At 44.5% G+C, this 27899-nt stretch overlaps 1 protein-coding gene across 1 annotated transcript in view; it reads left to right on the forward strand.

The window, feature by feature from the left end:
• Window positions 1-27899, forward strand: part of pik3cb (phosphatidylinositol-4,5-bisphosphate 3-kinase, catalytic subunit beta) — a 58396-nt gene that overhangs the window by 921 nt on the left and 29576 nt on the right. The window contains 2 exon segments of the mRNA XM_080547258.1: window positions 13486-13565; window positions 25472-25658. Coding sequence (XP_080403384.1) covers window positions 25506-25658 — 153 coding nt within the window. The 5' untranslated portion in view covers window positions 13486-13565; window positions 25472-25505.

Raw genomic sequence — 27899 nt, forward strand, 5'->3', positions numbered from 1 at the left:
TTTGTAACTTCTTGTTTTAGTAACAGTTCTCAAAGGGAGGGCAGGCAGTCTTGCCATGGTGGATATTATTGAAGTAACCTGTACTTAAGGGAGGAACATCGGTAACAGTCGCTTAAAATGACATTGTTGTGTAAGGACGTTTGCCCTTGATCCGACGTGGCGTTTGATAAAACTGCCTGAACCGGGAAGTTGCCTAGGCCTTGATGGCCAGTTTTACCTGGAAAGTCCCATCTCGGGGTTCAGCTGTGACTGCTTGGTGACGTTGCTTAAGTTCAGATGATGGCTACCTACATTTTCCAGCATGTTTTGTTCCTGAATTGACGTGTATGAATTAGACTACTCTTGTCTAAGAGTGAATGTTAAGAGATGAGACGAGACTATCTATGATTTCAATAGCCTAGTTTCATAGTTTTTATTCATATCCTCATCCATAGAAAAACCTTTTCCCATGCCAGTTGATTTACATTAACTTCCAACCATCATAGAACCGGTTTCCCTTATATCTTATTAACCCTAAAACAAATGCATGTTTGAGCATGTCTGACATCGCTCCTTTCTCTCTCTCTCTCTCTTCTGATTTGTACATAGGCCTTCTTCAAATGGCTAGGCAGAAGATAATGCTTTAAAGTGGACATTAAATCCTCACTGAATTGGATGTGTGTGTGTCTGTGCGTTTGTACTTTTGTGGTCCACACACAGCCTTGTGGGTTTTCACTCTTTCAAAAGGGCCCATCTTTCCTCTTCCATTCAAGATACGACAACGGAAATTACACCCACCACAACTCAGAGATGTCCCTCTGTGTGTGTGTGTGTGTGTGTGTGTGTGTGTGCCTGTGTGTGTGTGTCTGCGTGCCTGTGTGTCTGCCTTCTCTGCGCTGTTTTTGTGAATCAGTGCCTGGCTCAGACCCAAGCAACCATGTGACAGTAAGCCAGTGGGGCTGGCCGGCGGGACGAGGGAGGCGATGATGTCACGGGTCAGGGGACCGGCAGGGACACGAACAGAGATGCAGTTACACTACTGTGTGTGTGTGTTTGTATGGCGAAGTGTTGACCATTTAAACCCCCTCTACCCCCTGGAGCGCTAATACACGGGTCTGGGGGAGAGGTGGTGGTGGTGACTGGAGCCATGAATGGAGTGATTCTCTGTCCTGTGAGAGATCTCTGTGCCTCCGAATGCTGTTTTCATATACACTAAATACACACACTTGACACACACACACACACACACACACACACACATACATACATACATACATAAATACACGTCTTGTGTAGTTTGTTTTTTGATCTCACATATAGACATGCAGTCATTGACAGGCTGTAGTCAACACTCACACACACTCACACACACACTCACACACACACACACACACACACACACACACACACACACACACACACACACACACACTTTCAAGTGTGCACCTGAAGGGGGGTCATTATTGTATCTGTCTCTGGCCACCTCTTTCGAATTGTGCATGCATGCAGAAACACAACAGCTAATTTCAATGTACAAGTCTGTAACCGATGATGATGTTTGTGCGTGTGGGAGAGAGATGTCACAGCTTCCACCTTGTCCCCTAATCTTTGCTTTCCATTTATAAGTGCAAACATTTTTGTTTGATGTTTTCTCAGATTTTCCCATCTGCTATAAATGGAGTGTCATAGTGAGGCATTGGATGCCATTAATGATTGATAGAGTATATATGTTACGGTACATGTGGGAATACGGTACATGTGGGAAAACTAGGGTTAGGGTTAGGTGCTAGGGTGACTTGATATATGCTGGCATGTCTAACCCTAATCCTAACCTTAACCCTAAGCCTAAGCCTAACCCTAACCCTGACCCTAACCTTAACCCTAGCACCTAACCCTAACCCTAGTTTTCACATGTACCGTATTCCCACATGTACCATAACATATACATAGCTATGTATGCACTAATAACAGCCATTTCTCCTACTCTAACTTATAGCTAAATTGGACAAATAAGGTCTACAAAACTAGATTTAGTTTTTTCCCCTTTAAAAAAACAAAAAAGTGTCTGTGGTAGTATAGTATGCAACACAGTTAGGTATTTTCTAATCAGACAACAAGCCAGTCTGCCCGATGTTGGGCGGGGCGGTTCTCAAGCCCGCTCTGAGGTAAGGGGAGGAACGCTGATAACGCTGTATGACGTCAGTCCCTAGACAACTTAACAATGCAGCCCTTTACACAGGCGTACGTTTACTCCCAAACCGTGGCCTCTCCCAAGAAACTCCATGACGGAATGAAAACACTTATGAAAAGACCTGTGTCCTATCAAACGGTTGTGCTCCAATAGGAAACGACTCCCTGTACGGAGTGGCCTGCCCCCACTTATAACACTAAAAGGCTCTCACTGTGTCTCAACCACCAAGTCCTTATTGATCAGTGTGGTCGTGAAGGAAAGGCAGCAAGTGAATGACATAAGTCAAGACAGTTGACAGAGCCGTGGTGAGAGACTGAACGGAGGGGAATTAGAGGAGAAAATGGAGTTGGATGGATTTAGAGAGAGAGTGAGTGTGCGTGCGTGCGTGTGTGTGTGTGTGTGTGTGTGTGTGTGTGTGTGTGTGTGTGTGTGTGTGTGTGTTAGTGTTGTCACGATACCAACAATTTGGCTTTGATGATACGATTTTGATTATTAAACGATACTACGGAAACCAAAAATACCATCCGACAAAGTAAAAGAATATCATATTAAATAAAAAATAAAAAATGTATATCCATTTGATCGATTTTTATATCCATAGCTATCAGTCCTATTCGCTGACCTGTTGTGATTTGATCTCCTTGAAGAGGTCAAACCTTTTTATCAACAAGCTGGGGACGGCCAGCATCGACACTTGCGTCTTCCATCCTTCTCTTTCCTCCTTGTAAACGCTGCGTGTAGGATTGTTTAGTGTTGTCTTCCCCAGTCACACACGCCCGCTAAGCATGCAGAGCGCTGCCCCCCTACTGTGTCAGGCATTTATGGTAATAAAATAAACTGTCACGAGCAGTCACATGGCTCAACATTCTCTTTGTATAGAACCGTCTTCAAAGCAGGGTACTTTTGTAGAGCCGGTACATTGTGCAACTCTAGTTTGTGTGCATGCATGAGACTATTGTATGCCCCAGCCTCCATACCAGCTGGGTTTTGATTTAGAAATCAATTAGAATTCTCCTCCAAGACACCTGCTCCCTCCTCTCTCTCTCTCTCTCTCTCTCTCTCTCTCTCTCTCTCTCTCTCTCTCTCCACACTTGCACACCAATCATACACATGTCCATGTAGTTCGGATGAGGTGTGTGTGTGTGTGTTGACTCCGCTGGGATTGTGTGTGTGCATGTCTATCCATTAACAACTCTAGGCCTTTGCCTATACACACAGGCACTCACACTATGTATACTACTGTACACATCCCTGTTCACAAACCATCCACAGAGAGAGGGAGTACAGTCGTCTGTGTTCCTTTTTGAATGAGATATCTGCCTACTTTTAATAAACCGCTCCCACTCACCATCTCCCCTCCCTTGCGTGTCACACATTTCCTGCACAGTCACAGTTCTAAAGTAGTCCCTCTCTCACTGCTGTTGATGGCTTGTGTAACATCCTCTTCAAAAGCCCAAATCTAAAGGGAAGCCGTGTGTGTGTGTGGGGGGGTGGGGGGGTATATATGCAGAGATACTGTAGAAATGGTGACTTGCAGAATAAGTGAGTGGGAAAAGAACAGCACATGGAATCCTCCACTTTCCTGCACAACAAGCCAAGACCTGCCAAGGAATCCAGGGAAGAGAGGTGAGAGGAACAGGGGAAGGAGGAGCGATGAGCAGGGAGAGAAAGAGAGAGAGAGAGAGAGAGAGAGAGAGAGGCAAACATGGAGATACACCTTATGCAGGAATGACTTTGACACACGTAGATATGGAAGCAGGGAAAATATTAACGAGCGGAGCACACAGGTAGAGAGAGGAAGGGAGGTCAACTGATTTGGTGATAACGAGCAGATGAATGTAAAAATGAAATTTAAAAAACGGACAGAGGTAGGAGGAGGAAAGTGAAGGGAGATGTGTCGAGAAAGACGTCTTGAGTTGGAAAGAGAGTGCAGAGACTGAAGTATTTGAGTAGAAACAGGTTAGATGATGGTGAAGAAAGAGAAGGAGCGAGATGGAGGTAGAGAAAGAGGGATGGAGGTTTAGCCTGCTCTCTGTAAGATGAGAGAGAACATCTCTCCCTTTCTCACAATGCTAATGCTTACTTCAGACTGGACACCCCTGTCTGTCTCTCCTATAGACACACACACACACACACACACACACACACACACACTCACACTGAAACTCTTTCAGATGCAGTTATACACGCAACTAACCAGAGAAACATACCTAAATACCACTATGCAGTGGTTGTATGTGTACAAGCAATCCACAAGTATAAGCAATACCTACATATACAGAAACACTGGTGTAACCTGTTAAAGAGATTACACAAAAAGCTACGAGCAAGCTCACACGACAGCCACATTGTACAGCTATTCAAGCCAAAACAGTCACTAACTAATGCTTCAGATGGATAACAACTTGGTAAATAAATCAGTCCATACTGTGGCTACATACCATAGGCTAATGGAATGGAAAGTGATACTATCAGGCTCATTCCAGATCAACCCACAGATTCACTGTAGGTGAATGGAGAGTATTACTAATGATCATGATACTGACCCTGGACCAGCTTAAAGAGACATGGACGACTTATGCTGAGTCGTTGACTCCGGAACACGCAACACGGACCAAATACACAATATTACTCCAAAATTTCACACAAGTCATGTAATGATGTTAATGGGGGGGTGTACAAATGAATGACTTTACCCGTATCTCTGTGGGTAAAACCCCATGTCCTCCCCTCTCCCTACCCTGCCATAAGAGACTCAGACCCTCCTGACATACGACAGACCCTAGCTTAACCCTCTTGACTTGTTTGAGTTGTTTCTCTCAGCATTTCCTCCTCCAAGGAGGGACATTGTTTACTGGCTGACATCTGGTTGGAAGACATTGCACCTACTGTGAGTGTGTGAGTGTGTGAGTGAGTGTGTGAGTGAGTGAGTGAGTGAGTGAGTGTGTGAGTGTGTGAGTGAGTGTGTGAGTGTGTGAGTGTGTGAGTGTGTGAGTGTGTGAGTGTGTGAGTGTGTGAGTGAGTGTGTGAGTGAGAAAGAAAGAAAGACAGAGATGGGTAGATCAATGGTTCTGTGCTCCAGGCTAAGACAGACCTTTGTTCAGTCAGGCAGGCAGTGATTTACAGCATCCTGGGGAGCTCTGAGACCTCTACACACACACACACACACACACACACACACACACACACACACACACACACACACACACAGTCCTCCCACCTGAGGACAATCTCACAATGGGCCCTAAAAATAGAGAGAAACGGGTAAAGGCCTAAAGACACACACACACACACACACACACACACACACACACAAACTGTTTTACACAAGTATAAGGGAAGACTAATGATAATTGTATTATAATAATATTAGATCACAATTTGGATAATACAATGCCCTGAGTGACCTCTGTGTGTGGCCCAGTGTCTATGTTTTGTCTGGGTGTATACATGTCCTGGTATGGGTGTGTATTGTGTTTGATGTACACACAGTGGCCCGATCACTTAGTTCTTCCACCTCTGCTGACCACTTGGCACCGCCATCTCTACGAGGACGCAGGGTTCCCTCCACTCAGTCACGGCTCTTCTCTGTCTTGGCGCCTCAGTGGTGAAATGAGCTTCCCTTCCCACCACTGTCCGGACGGCCGAGTCATCTGACATCTCTTTAGGGTAGAGCTGGGCTCTTCCACTAACAGACCTCTCCACCCCCCTAAAAGAAGAGAAACGTTTCTTCCTTCCTGTAGCACTGTCACTGCCGATGGCACTCGTTCATATCAAAGGTTTAACTTAAGATGACTGTCGATCACTTACTTAAACCCCATTCGCACATACAAGCTTTCCCATTCAATTCCATGGAATTGACCTGGTAAGGGGCACGTGTGAACGCAATTTACAGGGAAATTCGCTCAGGCATTTTCCCTGCTCAGGACCATGTGTGATTCCATGGAATTTACAGGGAAGGCTTAGGTGTGAACAGAAGCATGAGCATTGCCTGGTCCGGCTTGTAAAGGGTTGTATGTCTGACGCGAGAAGTTAACCAATCACAGCGAGTAGTTTCTCACTTGGTACTTTTGGTTCACTCTGCTAATGTTACGGAGTTGGCTAGTTAACCCACATCACATCAGCCAAAGTAGTGATAAATATAATTCCACAACTGGATACTACTTCATTTCCAATCATAGTTAGCTAGCTTACTTACTTAGCTAGCTTACTTACTTATCAAATGTACATTTTGTGATATAGACGCATTACGGAGCACCCACACCATCTCCTCCCACAGATGTCCTGCATCGCGCAATCTGTGCCTGAACAAAGGCCATAGCAACTGCCGCTCTTCCCCATATGGCCGTCTCACGTGTCTGTCTCCTTCGAATTCACATCTACGTCCCAGTTCTGCCTCCAGTTGAACGCGTGATTCAAGTAGCTCGTGCAAACCCGGCAATGCCATTGACGTGTGAAAAGACACAACATGGAAACTTAGGCTTCATGTGTGAACGGTGAAAATCACTGGCGGTCCCGGGGTTGGGATTCCATGTAATTTACAGGGAACTATGTGTGAAAAGGGCTCTAGACAAATACTGTAAGTCACTTTGGAAAAAAGCGTCTGCAAAATGACATGTAAATATACTGCTCTTTTGTTTACAGCGATGATGATGATGATGATGATGATGCAGGGCCCTTGATGGGGCTGCGTGTGTGTTGCTGCATTCCTATGCTGTGCTTTTATGTTTTTGCTCTTTTTGGCCCTCAAACTTAGTTGATTTACTTGTATGTCAATGTGATCAACGTCTGTTAACTAGGGGAGCCAGGGCATGTATAACTCCACCACTGACAGAGCAAGGCAGGGGTGCGGCCACGACCACGGTGGACTGAGAGACACGTGACTTATAGAGCGTTCTTCTTCCTGCTCTTGTCATTGCTCTGGCAGGGCCAGGTCGAAAAACTGTCCCGCAGCATGGCAGCATGGGAAGTGTAGTTTTGCAATGTAGTCCTTGGGCCCCAAATCCCTTCTCCCCATGTCCACTCTGAACAGCATAGATAAGATGGAGATAATTGGAGCTCTTTAGGAATGTATCGGGGGGATGTGAGGGAAAATGTTTCAGTATGTCGTACCCCCCTGCAATGATGATAAGGTGTTACAGTTGATGGAGTGGGGGGGGGGGGGGGGGTGGCAGGATAAGAATGAGATGTGTTAGTGTGATGGGTTGGGATTTGGGACAGGGAGAGTTTTGTCAGAGTTTGTGGAGATGGGGGGTGATTGGGAGTTGGGTGGGAGAGTGAAAGAGACAAACAGAATGACACGTGTCATTTTATTATCCTGCATTCTTCGCATTTCACAGAGAGGGGATGGAGTGTGTGTGTGTGTGTGTGTGTGTGTGTGTGTGTGTGTGTGTGTATTGGGAGAGGGTGAAAGGGGGGAGGGAGAGGGACTCTGTGCCTCGGTCTACCTTGCAGTAAACTGTTTGCACAGTGATAAGGATGGAACAGTTTGCGAGTTTCGAAAGGTGGCAGATATACTAGAGAGATACTAGAATTTTGATACTAGAATTTTGTTGTGTGTGTGTGTGGGAGCAGGAATCACTGTTTGTTTGTGTGCGTGTGTGTTGTGCTCTCTAGCCAGAGTCAAGAGCAATGTCATATGTCAGTACTGACATACTCAATGTCGTGTGTGTGTGTGAAGGGTACGCTTACATGCTCCGAGCTCAATGTAGCATTGCTAGCCTGCGTCATCACCACTGCTTTGTGTATTGTGCCATGTCCAGCTAGCTTGGTTCAGCTAGCACCACGAGCCTGCCCTGCTAGTGTGGTATTCAGTGTAGAGGGCTGTATTATTATTTCAGCCTGCGGACCACGCTTTATAAACAAGGCCTCTTCTCTGTTTTCAGCTTAGATGCCTAGGAACGCTTTCTAGGAATTCCAGTCAGATCTCCCTCTCGTCTCTAGTCCAATGCTGTGCCGTTTCAGACGTGATTCAATACCTTTTGGCCATGGAGAACATTTGCCTATGGCCTTGGTGTGCCGTTTAGTATTTAGCGATACAGCTCCCTGGTACAGCAAGGTCAATACAGATACACACACGCTTGAACTCTTGTTCACACGCCAAGATGTTACACACACACACACACACAATAGCTTTAGGACACGTGATGCTCACAGCTCCCAATAAATCCATCTAGTCAGTTAAACATTGACACTCCAGACATAGATCTTATCACTGAGTCGAACAGCCAGACAGTTCCGTGTGCGTGTGTGCGTGGATGCATGCATGCGTGTGTGCATGGTTTTGTGTATTCAACAACACAATTGTGTGTAGTGTAGTGTAGTGTAGTGTGTGTGTGTGTGTGTGTGTGTGTAAATGTGTTTGTGTAAATGTGTTTGAGTGTTGTTTTAGTTTGTCTCTCTCTGAAATGTTCCACTCGGACAGGTGTATTATTGTATACGATCTTGACCCTGTCTCATTGAACACACACTCACGCACAGAGTTAGACAATTAACAGAGGTAAAGACGTTGTTTTCCATGGCCTTTTTAGGGTCACGCCCTCGTAAACAAGATAGCACATCTTTGCCACTGGGGAAAACACAGGAAGCTGCTGAAGCAGCCCTCCCACTCAAGTCTGATTCCCTAGTGTGTGTTGTTGCGTGTCTTAAGTGTGTATGTTCAGACTGTGTGTGTATGCAAACAATGTGTAGACAATGTTTTATTTACCATACCACACTTGTTTACGTCCATGTCCATAGTTCAGTGGATATCCTTTGAAGAGGCAGAAGCTGACGATACAATGCGTCACCATTAAAACTACGTCATGTTATATGCACGTACATAATCGTACAGTAGGCCGTAAACAGATTTGCAGTTATGGCACAGTGCTAAGAGGACTGTTGATTTTTAAGTCTGCATCTCCATTATTGAAAACACTGATACGAGATCACTGAAACCCTTCACCGTAGTGTGTACTACTGTTAGAACCTACAGTATGAAAACTGCTAAAAGCGAACAACCCTGCAGAGGGTTGCCCTTAGAAGAGTTTTGGCCTGCAACTGTTGTGGGAACACATCAATATAAGCTAAGTCTCATCTGATATTGTGGCTTTAAAGGATAGTTCACCCCCTCCCCCACAACTAATTGAATCCACTGTTATGCTTTTCAACTTGAAAGTGATCCTAATTTTAAGTCCATATGCTTTGCCATCCGTTCAGGAGATGCTGCTATACAGTACAATGTTATACATTAGCAGAAATCCGAACGCTCCAATCTCAAATGAATGAAAAAGCAACAATGGCATAATGTATTTTGCATCTAACGGTTACATTCAATCAGTTAAATTAAGAAACGTTTTATCACAACAAACGCTTAACCCCGTCATATCTGTGGTATGTTATGAGAAACTCTGATGGGGTATGTTTATCGGGCAGCCATGTCGTGAGCTTAGAATTATAAGGTTCTATCTCCGTTTTGGGTAGTTCAGAGATATTGAGCGTCAAAGTTTTTACATTCCATTATGTTTTGTGAGATGGAACCTTTGTATTTCTATTTTATGAATTACTAACTCAAAAATGTCAACATTTTAAAAATCACACCACACAGGCATTAATAAACACCTAATGGATCAGATTATGTAAAAAACTCAATTTTGACAAAAATTGAGATAGAACCGTATAATTCTAACGTCACGATGTGACAGTGGATTGTAGCTGTATGACTATTGAATGGCACTCTACTTTGTGAATGGTGGTTTGTGTCTGAAAACTTTTTGTTGAATTGCCGCTGCTCTTGTGACCTGCAATCCATAGCTCTGTGAGCAGACTGTTATGACAAACTTATACAACAGTTAGTTCCGACCAAGTAATTTGATTGGACAAGAGGCATTCCATGAGTTACGATATATAGTATAACAGCACTGGGACTTTTAACTATACGTATCACTCCGCCGCACAGGTGTTCTAAATTACCGTTAATTAGACTACATTGTAGAGCGGACCTGCGCCATCGTACTGCTGTTCTAACCTCCGGACATTTGTAGTGTGAGTTCAAGAGGCGCGTCTGATTCAATTGCTTGTGCTAGAATAGACTGTGTACTACTGGATACCTCACCGTATTCATTGTTAGAGAGTTGACTTATGTTGATATTTGACTATAATGTGCACACTAGAAAACGATGGAGCAGCGTGCTGTCTGATGTCAACTGGTCTGACTCTGAATCACATTCACACATGCCACCAAAGCGACTGTCAACCGAGTCATATTTCACTGGTTGCACAATACATGGAAATGTACAAATACATGTACACGATACAAAGTAGCTAGCCACGATACAAAGTAGCTAGTTTGTGTTCAGATTACTAGGCAACAGTCCAGTTGAACAGTCCCGTTGTGGAACTATTTCTTCTTGACGGAGACAAAATAAATGATTAAATAAACAAACAAATCATAATCTGTTGTCACTTATTACTGTTAACTAATAAATTGCGCTGTAGAACTGTTGTATAAAAGCAATATCACACTCGAGGTCGTGTGTTATAATGAATATCAGCACGCAGGGGCACCGCTAGAGATTCTGGGCCCCATGACAGAATATCATTTTGGGCCCCCCCACCTAAACCACCCATCAACCTAAACCCAGTTGAAGTTGATGAACTATTGATGCACTGCAAGAAATCCAATGATGGACATCTTTTGTAAATGTAATTTAAAATTACAGTTAATACAGGAATCAACAATTCAGCAAAGAAATCTCAACATTATTTAACTTATTAAATTAAGACTTGAACAACACAAGGACAAAAGTATAATTAAATGAAGATTGGAACCCAATTATAAAAAATATAATTTTAATGGGGTGGTATTGTGTCTAAATAAATGTAGATCTTGTAAAGATCAGTTGGCCATAATACTGTCAGGATTAGATCAATGAAGAATTACAGCAGAGATATTTACTGACTCAGCATTGCTTGTTTCACACAAAGACAAACGTGTCTTATACAAGAGGGAGCAACACAGACATGGTGCCAGCGAAATTGAATGTGAAATGGGAAGATTTTTATTTTTACACTGCGGCAGTACTGTGGAATAGTATACCTGGAGAGCTAAAAACTATATCTAGCCTAATGCACAACGATTCAAGATAGGAGTAAAGAGATCAAATCAAATCAAAGCTAAACGCTGGGCCTTCTTAGTAGCAACATCTTTAATAAGATCCTTGAAATCTAGTGATGAAGCCAACTTGCTGTGCTGCTGTCATTGTCCTTTGTTACTTCTTGCTCTTCTTCTTCTGCCTCTTTACCTCTTAATTGTTTAAATTGTATTTAATTTAGCCATTTAGCAGACACTTTTAATCCAAACAATTACGAATTACAGGGACATTCCCCCTGGAGTAACTGAAGGCTAAGTGCCTTACTCAAGGGCACACTAGTAGTGGTGTGGTTTCAGGCGGGATTTGAACTCGCAACCTTCCGATCACAAGTCCAACTCACTATCCACTACTAGACCACCACTACCCCCCCCCCCCCACCTCTGCTCTCCTCTCTGGCTGCCTTGCTTGAAGAGGGCCCTGGCATGGAGTATCCATAGGTACATAATTGATAATATGTCCTATAATAGTATTAACATATTAATAATACATACATTACACCAGATTAGCTAACTTAAATGTTATCTAGCTAGCTAACAATATTATTAAGATGCCAGTGGTCAATGTTATTGCAATTACTGGAAGAACTATTAACTAAATATGAATATTAGCTAAAGTTGTATTCAATGCTTGCATGGTAATGCAGCATACATTAAAATATTCAAAATCTGTTTGTTAACCCCAAACTCCTACTGCTCACCTCCTTCTCCTTCAACTGGGAGGTGCATCTGTGCATGACGTCATTAGCATGTAACATTATACTAGTTAGCTAGCTATAATAGCAAGAGTGCATAACTGCTGGATACAAATTCACTGAGCTCTAATAACCTATATTTGGACCAAAATTGCCCTCATCTCATACATTTAACTGAAATTATACTGACAGTGCACTGTAAGTTAACTTTACTTGAAGTTAATGTTAATTAGCTATAGCGAGCTAACTAGATCATCCACGCAGTGATTAGATCACTAAACCACTGTTTTTAGTGATTTTTTTTACTTTTCTCTTTTGAGACCCTGACTTTGGCTTTGCCTTTCACGACATCGTCCACGCACGCACACGTACATTTGATGCATTTCCAATCTGGCTGTCCTCCATCTGTCCCACACACATGCTACAGCAGGACATGTTGGTCATGGAAACCTTGTCAGACTATTTGCGGTAACGTTCCTCTCGTCTAGCAGCTCGCGCGGTGGACTGAACCATGCAGTGAATAAAGAGAGGGGTAAATAATAAGGCTCAATTTTGTTAAACATAGAGAAACAAAACTCCAGTTTGTTTATTTTGTGACTTTTTTTTAATACATAGAATTATAATTTGAATTCGGCTACATTAACGTCCTTATGATAATAATAATAATAATAATAATAATATTATTTATATATATTTTTTTTAATTTTTTTTTTAAAGATTCTCATGGGCCCCTGTCAGTGCTGGGCCCTTAGAATCGTCCTAACTTACCACCCCCTTAGCGGCGCCCCTGTCAGCACGGCTGTGATTGTCTTCGGTACTCGGCCTGGCGGCCTCGTACCTATGACCGAATCACAGCCGTGCTGATATTCAGTATAACACACTCCCTCTCGTGTGATATTGCTTAAATGTCTCCTCAGCCACAATTGAAAATGTGATATTCGGGGCGCTTAGGTGGCGTAGCGGGTTAAGCGTTGACCATGTAACCGCAGGGTCCCCGGTTCGGTTCCGGCCGGGCACATATCCTGTATGTCATCCCTCCTCTCTCTCTCACCCATCCTTCATGTCTAAAATCTCTACTGTATCTGTCAATAAAATGAAAAAATAACTTAAAAAAGTGAAGGACGGAATGGAGGTTCGGAGGGAAGAGAGAGAGAAAGTGAGAGCCACCTAGGATTAGAGATTGCACTTTCCGTTGTCTTATCTTCCATGGTGAAGAGACGGGTCCCCCTTATGAGAGAGTAAGAGCCCAGACCAGTTGAAGGGCGGCACGTTTACATTTACAGTCTCACAAGTGCAGAGCAAAAGTCTGCCCTTCCTTCTCGCACTATCAAACATTCACACACCTGCCATTCATTCTATGTACCTGGTGTCTCTCACAAGTCATTCATGCTCATTCACCCTCTTTCACACACACACACACACACACACACACGCAAACACACACACACACACACACTTACACACTCTTGATGTCTTTTCTTCTGTTTCCCCAGATGCAGTGCTTTTCCAGCTCCTCGGACGCCCCTAGCATGGAGCAGAGGCACAGGGACTAAGAGCCTCCAAGAGACAGCAGGTAAAGGAGTGTGTGTTTTATGGATCCTCCCCGCCAAATAGTGTGTGTGTGTGTGTGTGTGTGTGTGTGTGTGTATGTGTGTGTGTGTGTGTGTGTGTGTGTGTGCGCGCGCACGTTGGGGCGGCTGTGGCAGAGCTTGAAGTGTCCTTGGGCAAGACACTGAACCCCAAATTGCTCCCAGAGAGCGGGCCGGCGCCTTGCATGGTAGCTTGCCGCCATTGGTGTGTGAATGGGTGAGTGAGAGGCCGTTGTAAAGCGCTTTGGATAAAGGCGCTATATAAGTGCAGTCCATTTCCATTATATAAGTGCAGTCCGTGTGTGTGTGTGTGTGTGTGTGAGAGAGAGACACTGACTGACTGGCAGTATCTGAGCTGGAATGTATTGGAAGTATCTGAGCTGGAATGTATTGCGTTGAGTGTTCTTGAATCTGGGGCAGGGCGTCCTGACAGGCGGAGAATCTTGGAGGTCTGCCGAAGTTCGGGGGGGAAAAGTTCCAGATGAATGCTATGTAGCCTAGCCAGATTAATGCTATGTAGCGTAGCCAGGGCAGAGCTTCTCTTTGCTGGGTAACTATCGATCACTGGCCTTTGTTTGTTTGTGTTCCCCAGCAGCTTGGTTGTTGTCTAGAGTTGGTCATACATGCCAAGAGTTTGTTTTGGCCTATGACCAAAGAATCCAGACTCATTCTCATTAAAATACATTTTCCTGTGCTTCTTGTGGCTTATTATGTCTGGGTTCCTAAATATAGGGTTAGGGTTAGGAGCAGATGGACATAGACGATTTCGGTAGCAGGACAGCAGTCAGTGTTTTTTGATGGTATGTTGAGTATGTTGAGTATGTTGAGTATGTTGAGTATTCAATGTGTGTGTGTGTGTGTGTGTGTGTGTGTGTGTGTGTGTGTGTGAGTGTGTGTGTGTGTGTGTGTGTGTGTGTGGTGCTGATCTGCTGAGTTCTGTTGGGATGCCACCGACTGTCTCAGGATAAAGTCACTCATTAGTTTCATACAGAACATGAGAGCTACACGAATGAGAGAATGAGACATGCGGTGTTAATGAGAGTGGGAAGGCTGTGTGTGTGTGTGTGTGTGTGTGTGTGCACTGTAAATAGAGGTGCTTGTATACACAGCAAAGTAGCGTTCACAAGTAAATGATGGTATTGCCTGTCTATATTTCTGTCTGCCTCTTAGCCAGAGGTACTAAACAAATGAACTTTGATCAGTATACTCATATCCTCATGAGAAAGTTTATGTTGCCTGGGAAGTGTGCATGCATGCATACGTGCACGTTTTAAAGACCTTTGAAGTCTGCTGTTGTCTTGCACACGTCTGCCTCTCTTTCTCATCCTCCTCCATCCTCTCTCTCCATCTCTGCAATCCAACTGATCCTAGGTAGCCACTAGCCAGGCAGGTACATCCATCCATCTTGCAGCAGCCTCCTAACCTGTTGTCTATCAATACACTCCTTCTCTCTCTCCCCCTCACTCCCTCCCTCCCTCTCTCCCTCTCTCTCCAGCTGATATTTGCTCCTCCTGCTCCAGCTCGGAAAATAATGTGGAAAAAATAACCTGATCCAATTAACCACGGTTTGGCCTGTGTCTTTGATCCGGCCTCTCTTCCCACCTCTCTGCCATTACCGCTGAGCAGATGACATTTTTATGACATTACGAGGCCCCGGCAACCTTTCTTTTTATTCTCCGGCCAAGCACAGAGTTTTTTTTTCCGGAGCTTTAACAGTTTAGTTAAGCTATTTTTCACAGTAATACTTGACCGGCGTGTCACAAAGTCAGGCCTGTCATGAACCCTTCTCGCACACAATCCTAGGAAGCCCTACCCTGGTGCCCTATTCTGTTACGGTGGTATTAACGCTCCACTACAATGTCCCACTCTGCCCATGCCCCAACGCAGGTTATATTACTGCATGAAGTATGCCAGTACTTTTACAGGACAATAGCTGAACTATTTATATAGCTATATGGTATTGCACAAAAATAGAACCCTAAGCAGATGCTATGATGATATGGTTCTCAGTACAATTTAGGGTTAAGGACTCAATCCTCCAGTTGTCCAGCAACAGTGAGTGTGGAAGAACAGTGCTTATAGGATACAAATTGTATAGGATGCAAATGTATTCATTTACAGTACACTCATACCGATGACTGTATGACTGTTGGAGGACCCGCTGCTAGTGCCTGTTACTGTAATACAGCCTACGGAGCCCACTGTACTGTCACAGACAGACAGACAGACAGTGATCCTACAGGAAGAGAGTGAGTTCACAGATGACTGGACAGCTGCAGAGAGACAGATGGATGAACGGAAGGATAGACAGACGTGTGTCCCTGGCAACTGAGTCACCTCTGTGGAGAGACTGGAGGCGAAGCATATCTCTCCTGTCGCTGGCGTGTGTGCGTGTGTGTGTGTCTGTGTGTCTGTGTGTCTGTGTGTCTGTGTTTGCACTATATTCAAGATAGTTTTATGATATTTTTTTATACATTTGTTTCTGGCATTCTCAGTTCCTCTGCTGCAGTGTTTCACTAAGCATTGTCGTTAGGAGCGAACACAGTTCCAGAGTTCTTTACTTAATGTTGGAGCTGCAGATTAGAAGCCACTCCCAGCTAATGTTGTGCTGTGTGACTGTGACCTTAGTATTACCTCTTTTTCATTTTTAATCACACCGAACAACCTGGTTCCTGCCTTATTTAGTTTTCACACATTATATCTTCATCTCCATAACTGTGTCTCTCCTTTTGTCCAATATTGTCTTTCTCCATAGCTGGTGAAATGTCACTGATATGGGGAAATTATAAGCTGTTGCGTCCCACGAATTGCGTTATGTTCCCGGCTTTCTGTGCCCTTGTTTTCCCTCTGTGTTGTCTAGACGAAACGCGCGAGGGACGTGCACACGAAGGAAACGGGGCGTTATCGTTATTCCTCTGAGCTTCCTCCTGTGATGCCTGCGTTTCATTCTTGACCCCCACCTACTCCAAACACTGTGTCTGTCTGTAGAAGACCCACCCTGGAAGAGTTGTTGTTTTTTTCTTCCATCTCAAACTTCTCAAATGCTTGATTTGTTGTTATCCTGATGTACCCCCCCCAATAGTAGTACAGATCGACTAGTGCCAAAGAGACTGTCTCTATTTGCTTTGCTATGTCCCAATGGCCTAGAATGACTTCCCTCATTGTCACCTTTCCCCAGCTATCAAAGGATTTGAAAGGTGATCACACCGTGTGACCTAATTCAGTCCTTGAGGTTATCTACATAAAGTTCAGACCCTTTGAGATGCACTCCATGTCACGTTTTCTCTTTGGTCGTCATAGTTTCCACATTTTTGATCATCGAGGAGGCGAACTTCCTCAATGTTGTTTTGCCTGTTGTGTCAGCGTTGAACCTGTTCTCTTAACCCCTTTAAAAAATGCCATCGTGAAGACGCAACCACGGTCGGAGCGAAAACGGGAAGGCATCAGACAGCCACTTCCAGTTAGTGGGTGTCAGCTCAACTGTCATTGGACGGTATGGAGAAGAGGCGGGGCTGTACCTAAAAACCACATTGAGTCTTGGTACTCAGAAGTTGTGGCTCCAACTCTAGAGAGAGGGATAGGGAGACAGGAAGAAGGGTGAACACACTGAGATTCTGTTTCTTTTATCTTCTCCTCCGGTTTTGTAATCTGATAGGGCCTGTCTTCTTTGCATATGTTGTTTTTCCCTGGAGTGTGCGTGCGTGTGTAGGAGGTTGCTTTGAATAATGATCTTTGACTTTGATAAAAAAAAAGGAAGAGTTCTCTTGAGTAACTGTCATTCCAGTCAAGTAGGGAGTCATTTATAATTTAATAATAATTTATTTTGTGCTTTGAATCTAAAGTGATTTGCAGAGATTACAGGGACATTCTCCCTGGAGTAATTTACGGCTAAGTGCCTTACTCAAGGGCACACTAGTGGTGGTGTTAAAGGCGGGATTTGAACTTGGGACCTTCCGATCACCAGTCCAACTCACTATCCCTAACTAATCGATCATTAATTATCTTTGTGTTTATACCCTGTTGCGTTTTCAGCAAACATAGAACTAGCTATCTAACGGCCTGCATCACCGCATCTGTCTCGTCAACAACGAGAGCTGCAAGTGTCTTGCTATGAACTCATAAGACAACACTGTATTAATTTATATGAACAATATTGATCAAATCATTATATTAAGGTAGCTGTACTGACCACAAGTGGTGACATCCAGTCCAGTGTGATTGACAGCCGACAATTTCCCCACGTTTCACTCGTCCCTGACTACAGGGAGTCATTACTGATTCTCTGAAATCTATGTATTGTTCTCCTCATTGGTTAACAAGAATATTGTTTAGTGTGTGCGACCTCTGTGGTTATGTATGGCTGTGTAGGCCTAACCTTTAGACGGTGTGAATGGCATACCCCGCTGGGTGTGTGTGTGTGCGTGTTAGGGTTGGGCAGTAATACAGTAATACTGTATACCGTGATATTTAAAAATAGCAACAGTGTTCGTTTCAACACCATCATTAAAAAAAATGCCAATGTGTATAATAGCACTACTAATATTAATATATATATATATATATAATACTGTATACCGCAATTTCATTCGGGGACTGTTTAACGGTGTCAAATATTAGATACCGCCCACACACTGTGTGTGTGTGTGTGTGTGTCACTTTCGTTTGCCCTCTGGTCTCAGTGTTTTGCCGGGCTTCAAAGCCCAGTTGGGCTTATGTGGTCAAACTGTCGCTGTAGGGGTGTGTGATGAGGCAGGGTGGTGGTAAGGGATGGGGAGCGGGGGGGGGGGGGGGGGGGCGGGGGTGACACAAGGGCAGTGTTTGTGTGGGGCACGGGACTGCCCTCACTGATGCTTGCGCGCGCGCGCACACACACACACACACACAGGCACACACACACACACACACACACACACAGACACACACACACACACACACACAGGCACACACACACACACACAGACACACACACACACACACACACACACAGACACACTCAGGGACTGTGTAGATCTGACCATAGACAGAGGCCTATTGTAGAGATCCAGCCCACCCTCCACAGGCACACATTGTATCTCTGCCTCCCATTTCTCTCGCTTCTTTTTCTCTTTTGTCTCTCGCCATCCATCGCCCGCTTTCCCTCTCTCCCTCTCCCTCTCCCTCTCCGCCTCTGACTCCTGCCCTCCTCCACTCACTCCTCTCCTCTTCTGACCACGGTCATTCCGTCCCTCCATTCAGCCATGTCTCTCCTCCTCTTCGTGGTTGTCTCTTTGCTTGTCTCTCTTCTTCTTTGTGTTTTTTTGTCTCTGTTTTTAATCTGTCTATTATTAAACAATTCTAATCCTATGATTAGATTATATCCTATAATCTTATGATTTGTATTATTAATCTTAATTAATTCAGTGCCTCTCAAGAACATTGCTGTTCTTACACATTTTAAGTTATACACCCAACCAACCTCGAAATGTAGGAAAAAAAAATATGTATATGAACCCCGAACATATCATTCTGATACATATTATACTTTTTAAACTATTAAACTTTTTGTAATTGCAAAATATCATTGGTTTACGTGGAGTAAACAAACTCACTAGTTGCTGTCAATCACGTATACAAGTCTATCCCCTACTCTAACAGCATGCGGACATAGGGATGGAAGTTAACTCAATACTCCATCCTCATCTTAATTCTATATAGAGAGTTTTAATTTAATTAGCACCATGTTTATAAACCAAGAATACATGATTTGGAACCTGTGTGTGTGAATGTGTCTCCTCGTTTATGAGTTGATCAATGTGCCTACAGGGAGTGGTGGTGTGCCAGACGAGTAGCCCAGAACGGATATGACACACACACACACACACGCACACACACACACACGCACACGCACACACACACACACACGCACACACACGCACACGCACGCACACACACACACACACACACACAGTACACACACACAGTATTGTGTTGAATACGCCCCTCATTAATGCAGTGGTATGTTCTCTAATCTGTGCTGTGTTATTCTTTGCCATTTTTTTTAACCCTTTATTGACCTCCTTACTGCTCCCTGAGGGAAGAGTAGGTGTGTTAATAGTAAGCTTGAGAGCTGAACAGGAAATCTACAGATCCCAAAACACTCAAAAGACAATACTCCCACTTAAATACAGCGACTTCCACTACAGTTCTATAATTATACTGAACGTCTTTCTCCTCAACATAAAGGGCCATTTTTGAGTTAAGACACTCAAATCCAGTATAAATGTCGTTGCATTTCGGAATATTTTCTTTAGAATTTGAGTTTTAGTCAAATCGATCCGATTTTCTACGGGTTTTACCGAAATCAATCACTGTAGACAACGTCACTCAAATATGCACAAAAACCTTTCTTGTTAGAGTTCAAGCAACGGACACAAACTGACAATTTTTCATGATGAGTTCTGTGCTACACATATTGATGAATTTCAATGATGACTCAATTTCAGCGATTTTCTTTTATTACACAATAATGGAAAACAACATTTTGAGGTGGGTGTGTCTTACCAAATTGCCTCACTATTTATGTTCTAGTGATCCGAAAAAATCAAAAAGACTGACATTTCTTCTTTTAACCATTACATTTTTACAAAAAAAACAACCTTTACCTTTTTTATTTTTATTTTTTAAAAATAAGAACGATTGTCCTGTTTTCTGTACACACAAAACCTCCACTGACACAGCACACACAAGCGCTTACACACTGCTACAACTATGCATACCCCTATCCCTGTCTCAGTACGACCATGTACATAGGCCCATGCGCTGTAGCCACGGTTGCCATTAGTGAGTTATCGTCTGGGGGATTAAGCAGTGCACTCAGAGCAAGCTGTGCAGAGCATGAAAGGGAATCTGTTGACATTTACTTCCCCGCTCCGTGCATCCCTCCACCCCGCAGGGTGATAAGTGGCAGTGCCTGTTCTCAACCATTAACCCAGGCGACCCAGCACAACATGCCAGCCCAGCCTAGCACAGGAGCTCAAAACCCAGGCCCTGATGTCACAATAAAAAGGTCATTGGATCTTTATGACGATGGAGTCTTTATGATGTCACACAAGACAAGTGATACTTTATGATGTCACAGACAGTGAGGGGATTACCATGGTTCTGTCCCTCCCCTCTCATCTCATCATTGGAATAAGAGGATTGAGCTCTTGTGACTGGCTGCCGCACATCACTCAGTCTTTATGGCCATAAAAGTGCCTGCTGACACACAGCAGAGGGTAGAGAGAGAGAGAGAGAGAGAGAGAGAGAGAGAGAGAGAGAGAGAGAGAGAGAGAGAGAGAGAGAGAGAGAGAGAGAGAGAGAGAGAGAGAGAGAGAGAGAGAGAGAGAGAGAGAGAGAGAGAGAGAGAGAGAGAGAGAGAGAGAGAGAGAGAGAGAGAGAGAGAGAGAGAGAGAGAGAGAGAGAGAGAGAGAGAGAGAGAGAGAGAGAGAGAGAGAGAGAGAGAGAGAGAGAGAGAGAGAGAGAGAGAGAGAGAGAGAGAGAGAGAGAGAGAGAGAGAGAGAGAGAGAGAGAGAGAGAGAGAGAGAGAGAGAGAGAGAGAGAGAGAGAGAGAGAGAGAGAGAGAGAGAGAGAGAGAGAGAGAGAGAGAGAAAGACTGTAGACATAGATAAGAGAGAAGGGGCAGAGAGACAGAGAGAGAGAGTGCAAAATCCAATATCCTGCTCAGTTGGTTTACAGCTTAATGCAGCGCTCTCTCTCATATCTGTGCTACTTTCTCTCTTAATGGACAGAGAGAGTGTGTGTGTGTGTGTGTGTGTGTGTGGTTGGGGGCTGTGTGGTTGGAGTGTGTCTGTGTGTGTGTGTGTGTGTCTGTGTGTGTGTGTATGTGGTTGGGGTGTGTGTGTGTGGGGTTAGGCTGTGTGTGTGGGGGTGGGGTCAGGGTGTGTGCAAATAGCCAGCCGTGTACATATGCTATCTCCAGCACATGTCCGTACAACCTCAATAAGGTGCTCCCTATGCAGTACCCTCTACGGTTCCTCTGTTGTTCTCTTCATGTTAGGAACAGGAGGTCAAGAGGCCATTCCCCTTTCAAGTGTAGTGATAACGCAACGTCATTTTGGAATTCCTGTATTGGGGATTTTCCCCCTGTTGTTTCCTGTCTGTTCCTTCCTTCCTTCCATCCTTCCTTCCATCCTTCCTTGCTGTTGTCATCACTCCTGTCTAAGTCACAGCCACTGTGTATCCAGAAGTGGGAGTTCTGTCATCCTTTGGCGGCTGCAGTGAGGATGTGACTCTCACCCACTTACAAACCCGTCTCACACACACGCACCTGTCAGGTCAGCCCTCACGCTGAGCAGGAACCAGCGTCCCTCTGAGGCAGAGACGACAGACACCTGTCACTCAAACACCTGTCACTCAGACACCTGTCACTCAGACACCTGTCACTCAGACACCTGTCACTCAAACACCTGTCACTCAAACACCTGTCACTCAAACACCTGTCACTCAAACACCTGTCACTGCACTGCTCACACTCTGACCTTGATGCCAAACTGACCCGGGATTAACACAGCACAGACAAGGGAATATACCACTGTGTTAATGAATGAGGGGTGTATTCAACACTGCGTGTGTGTGTGTGTGTGTGTGTGTGTCTGTGTCTGTCTGTGTGTCTGTGTATCTGTGTGTGTGTCTCTGTGTGTCTCTGTGTGTCTCTGTGTGTCTGTGTCTGTGTGTCTCTGCGCGTGTAAGAAAGAGAGAGAACTCATTCACATCACTACCGTATTTATAGAGGAGGGGGTTAGATCCTCTTTGTGAACTCACTTTGGTATTTTTAACATTGAGGGGGTGAAGTGTCATAGGGTGCTGAGTCACAAAGTATGACCTCATACACCACCGCCACCACCACCACCCTCAAGACACCCACACACACACCCACGCAGCCCGTGGTAGAAGATTGAGGGCAGAGAGGGCTTAAAAAGACAGCTGGGTAATATTTTATCAGCCGTATTGAAATTGGCATGAAAAGCTTCAGAGATGTCACTCTCAATTGAAGAAGTGTGTGTGTGTGTGTTGCCACGGCAACAGTATTTCCCCCTGACCATAATAGGGCACTCACTCCAATACTGTGGCCCAGGATTTTCGGGTGGTTATTGAGCAATGAATGAAGGTGCTGATTTGGAATTGCGTTTTGATGTGAGGGTTTAGGGACGTCCGGTTTCTGTAGTGACTCCTAAGTGCTGTTATCACTTAATTTCCAGTCCCCCTTTTACACGCAGGCTACACTCAAAATTTCTCTAACTTTTTTTTTTTTATATACCTACGGCAGAATCCTGACAATATCCATATGTGAAACTCTCACATACATCTCGCAGATGTTTAACGGGACAATCTGAGCTTTGTGTTTTAAGCATTCATATTCACCCTATTTCTCTCACTTAAAACACACCTGCGTGGCTGTGTCTAACCCCTTCAGCAGATACTCAAGTGTGTGTGTGTGTGTGTCGTCTAGCCCGGCAGGTGGTAAGGTGAACATGAGTTGTTATGTGGTTCTCCAGGCTCCCTCTCGGTTTCGTCCTCTGTTCTCAGATCAGATCGACCGCTTTCTCTCTCTCTCTCTCTCTCTCTCTCTCTCTCTCTCTCTCTCTCTCTCTCTGTGTAATCTGACTCTGCATCAAACCTCTGGCTGCCTTCCAGCATGCACCCCGTCACCCCACGCGCCGCAGGTGCAGACGTAGGGTCGGTTGCCAAATATGTCGTCCTATCAGAACACTGCGCTGTAATTTGCAGTACAGGTCGTCTGACGGTGGTGGCCTCTGTGTGTCTCCTACCCCGACCGTGATCAGGTGAAGCTGTCATCGTCGTCAGACTCAAAACACGCGCGGGTGTCATATTTCCCTTCCATGTGTGTAACTCGGAACGGCGCACTCTCTCTTCCTGCGTCCGTAGCGTCTGATACTAATTTAACTGCGTCTTTGTCAGGGTTCCTAGTTCCGCCACTCAGTGCGTCACAATGTGGCCTGTGTGTCTTAACCCCCGCATCTGGCTCAGTGTTGGTACTCACTCCCTTTAAAAGACACAATCTGGGATTTGTTTCCGCTGTTCGATTGTCATTTAAATTCTTAGAATTAAGGAAGGACTTTTTTTTCTTTTTTTAGGATAGAATTGCTCAGTTCCGAGTTTGAATGGCAGTTGTAGACTGTGTACATTTGCATTGCTGATAATGGTAAGAGGCTAAGATAGCGGTTCCAAATGGACCATGATACTACTATACTCGCTGCAGGCGCATTAAGATTGAGCCAAAATGGAGAACCCGTCTGCATCTCACTTAAAGCACTTAACATAGAGAGGAAACACCATTACTGGGAATGGGGTTATAATGGCTCTTGTGATATTGAGCCGCAATGGAGGTTAAACTGTGGCCTATGCCTGAGCACTTAACACACGCAGTCCAGGAATAGGTTATAAGAGAGGAAGGCAACCAGACCCTCGATGGTGCGTTGAGGTGAGACATAGCCTGGCCGGGGTTCTTGAACCAGTGCGTCTGAAGTCCTTACTGGAGATGATGTTCCTCATCGTGTGTGTGTGTGTGTGTGTGTGTGTGTGTGTGTGTGTGTGTGTGTGTGTGTGTGTGTGTGTGTGTGTGTCTGTGTCTGTGTCTGTGTCTGTGTCTGTGTCTGTGTCTGTGTCTGTGTCTGTGTCTGTGTCTGTGTCTGTGTCTGTGTCTGTGTGTGTGTGTGTGTGTGTGTGTGTGTGTGTGTGTGTGTGTGTGTGTCTGTCTGTGTGTCTGTGAAATTACACTTTTCAAGGGACATTAAAAAACCTGTCAATTTCTAAACAGATCTGTTTTTGACACACAGGAGGAATTGGAAAACGGTGGCTAAATGTACAACTCCCCTGGTTTATCTGATAATCGTTTAGGCACCGGCTCGAGGACCGAGAGACGGGAGGAATTGGAGCAGGTTGTCAAGTGTGAGGGGAGGGGTTGGTGACCTTTTTGTTCTTGTGTTTGCTTAGGGGGCATTCCTCTGAATGCTGGCGCTCACCCAAGCCTGGCTAGTGGTGGCTCCAGAGAGGCCTCCCCCTGGGGGTGAAGATGGGGTACTACAGTCTTATGTAGTTACATTTGAGATTAACCAGCTGGGACACCTCTTCATAAAGGCTGTCAGACAATAATGTCTATGCTGAAGCAATAACAAAGGAGAGGTTGTGGGTGAGGGTGTTTTTTAGTGTAGCAGCATGAGGATGACAAAAAACAATAGTCAGTCATCCATTATTGTCAGAATCCTTCCATTGGTCTAGCAACTTTTTCATTATTTAAAAAAAAAATTGTTTTTAAATATATCCTGAAGTTTACATTTTGCAAGGGGTGATCAGGGGGGTATTCCATCAACTTCGCTAAAGGAAAATCCAGGCTTATTTTAGTTAACTCTCGCAAGATTGATCAAAATAAGCCTGGATGTATTGATAAGGTAAGCCTGGATTGTCCTTTAGCGACGTCGATGGAATACCCCCCTGGTAGCCGTGCCATTCATTGTGGACATTGGAATGGCTGCATCGCTTCTCGGCCATCACAACGCTTCATTTGATCAATCCTTCATCTGCACTGATCTGAAAACACATGATAGATGATTGACAGACAGGTAAAGTGGATGACAACTTGTAAATCAGCCTTTACCTGTTTCATCGTTGTTTCAGTGTACATCAGTGCAGAAAAAGGAAAAGAGAGAGGAGAGGTGACCCATTAGACTATTGTGATGCACCTAATATGTGTTTTTGCCTGAGGTCTGAATGTTACTGCTCTTTCCTGTTGTTGATCTAGAGCGTGGTCTCTACTCCTCCTTACCCTATGTTGTGTGGTAATTCTGCACAGACATTTTCCCTAAACAGTCATGGTGGTTGTGTGTTGCAGGTCCTTATGGTTGAGCTGGAGTGTGGTCCCTGCCATGCCTCCAGCCATGACGGACCTCCTGGACATGTGGGCGGCCCACTCGCAGTTCTCAGGAGAGGACCTGGTCACCGTGGACTTCCTGCTCCCGACCGGCATCTACATCCAGATGGATGTCCCCCCGGAGGCCACCATCCAGCACATCAAACTGGTGTGTGTGTGTGTGTGTGTGACTGAATTGTGACTGAATTCCTTCTGGTTATTTTCTCTGTTCAATTTGAATGAACCCACAAAGGGGCAAAACCATTAACGGTTAATAAGGTTTTTATTAGTGTCAGATCTCAAGTTTGATTTATTTTTCGATGAACTTGTGCTGTTCTGTGTCCCACAGCTGCATTACTGCATGTCTCTGGGCTGTTGTCAGTCAGAATTAGAACAGGTATAGCTGTTAGTCCTGGCTGCCGGATGGACAGGGTGTGATGGAGGTTAGAGGTCATGACATTTAAATGTTGTGCCTGGGGTTATGGACCTGTCACCTGACCTGACCGTCTCTCAGCTTGTGTTTTCTTGTAATGTTCCAGACACAAACAAAACCACAAATCATTTTTCCTCAGACGGGTTTTGCTGAACTGTGCCTGGAGTTGTTTGCACTGTTCTATAAGAGTGTGAAAAACAAAAACAGAAAACAGTGTGTAACGTTTGCTGTTCTCCATAATCTCTATTGGCTCACCTGTTCTTCCACATAGCCAGACGAAAGCTTATATTCATGGAAGTTGTTTATCAATGTTGGCCACACAGACCGCAGCCAGTGACATATATGATTGAGCTCCTATCTCTTTTCTCAGAATCCCTCTCATCCTGGTAGTATTTGTCACCAAGCAACAGTCTGGTTACCTGTTAGGGAGCCATGTGGTGGGGCGACTTCATTGGAGAAAAAACGATTCCCCAGTGCCAGGTTAGAGAAGGGAAATTGAGGAAACATCATATAAGTTATAAACTGTCCACGTGTCGGAGAGACACGGAGAGGGAGAGGGGAGAGACAGGAAGTTAGAGAGGGGAAGACGTACATGAGCTGTGAGATGTCTATCTTGAGCTTAAGGAAGCAAGTAGGCCCCTGATAGAGGCCGTGTCAGCCTCCAGCCCACCCACAACTGTCTGCGGTCTGCTCCTAACACAGACCCGGAGTTACGGCTGCTTAATGTGCAGCGGTAGGGCCGGAGAAGTAACACGATGTCTCCCCAGCACTGATGAACATGGGCGTGATATTAACAACCGGGGAAAAAACAACACCCAAACCCACACTTCCACGAAACTCTTTCACTTGTACTTCTACATTTTCATAAACAACTTGTTTATGAAAATGTAGAAGGATAGAACCGTCTATAGCTCAGTTATTTAAAGAAAAGTTGATTCCAGAAAAAAACACGAAAAATATGGACATTTTGGTCCATGCTGGCCATCATCCTGTCTCCCCCTTTAAAAAAAATAAATAATAGACACTGATTTGATTTGCGCTCAAATTCAGTTCAGGACCTGTCGTAACCTGTGCGCGTGTTCTGGAGACGGGTAGTAATGTGGACTACGGCAATAGGAATGTAGCGAAATGTGTTTGTAACGTTTAGATACTCTCGTAACTATCGTACTATATCATTACATACTAGCAATCATCTGTGATGTGAATATAGTACAGCCAAGTAATCCAATCTATAGTGAAAGTGAAAACTACATGCCAGTTTTGAGTGTTTTGTTTTTGACTTTGACTGTCTCCTCTTTGAGACAACATGATTTTATGGTCTGTTGGTTTTATGGTAAGTTGGTTATGATGGGGCTATTGTTTGTCAGAAGGAGCGAGTTGTTTTCTAAAGTGGGAGGTTGCATGACTCCTTGAAGCCTGTCCCCATCTTTATCTTTCTAGACTCATTTAGCCTCAAGCTCTCTCTCTCTCTCTCACACACACACACACACACACACACACACACACACACACACACGCACACACACCCTGTGACTGGTCCATGGGATGTGATTCATACCATGATTGGTTTGTGAAAACATGTTTCACGTCCTGATTGGTTTATCCAGAACCTGTGCGGTCCTGTTTGTTCCTCGTCATGCCATGCTGACGTCATATGACAGGGTGCACTGTTGTTTTTGGCTGAGGAAAATGTGGCCCACTGTAAGCGTATATTTTCAGAAACGGTGTTCTCTTTCACTCAGACTCCCCTTGTGTGTCGACATTCACATAGACAGCCATGGATCATCGGCAAGAAATCACTTAATATCTTAAACGCAAAAACAACAGTAGAGGCTTCTTAATAATCCAAATAGACTGTACATTGGGTGATTTACAAACAGTAGGTTCCAACAAACAGTATCCAAAAAGGCAGAGTGACGCGTGTATACAAATAAACACGTTCCTTTATTTACTCAAAATAAATATGTATATATATAC

Source organism: Nansenia antarctica, assembly GCF_963989245.1.
Source record: "Nansenia antarctica genome assembly, chromosome: 17".
Taxonomy (NCBI): Eukaryota; Metazoa; Chordata; class Actinopteri; order Argentiniformes; family Microstomatidae; genus Nansenia; species Nansenia antarctica.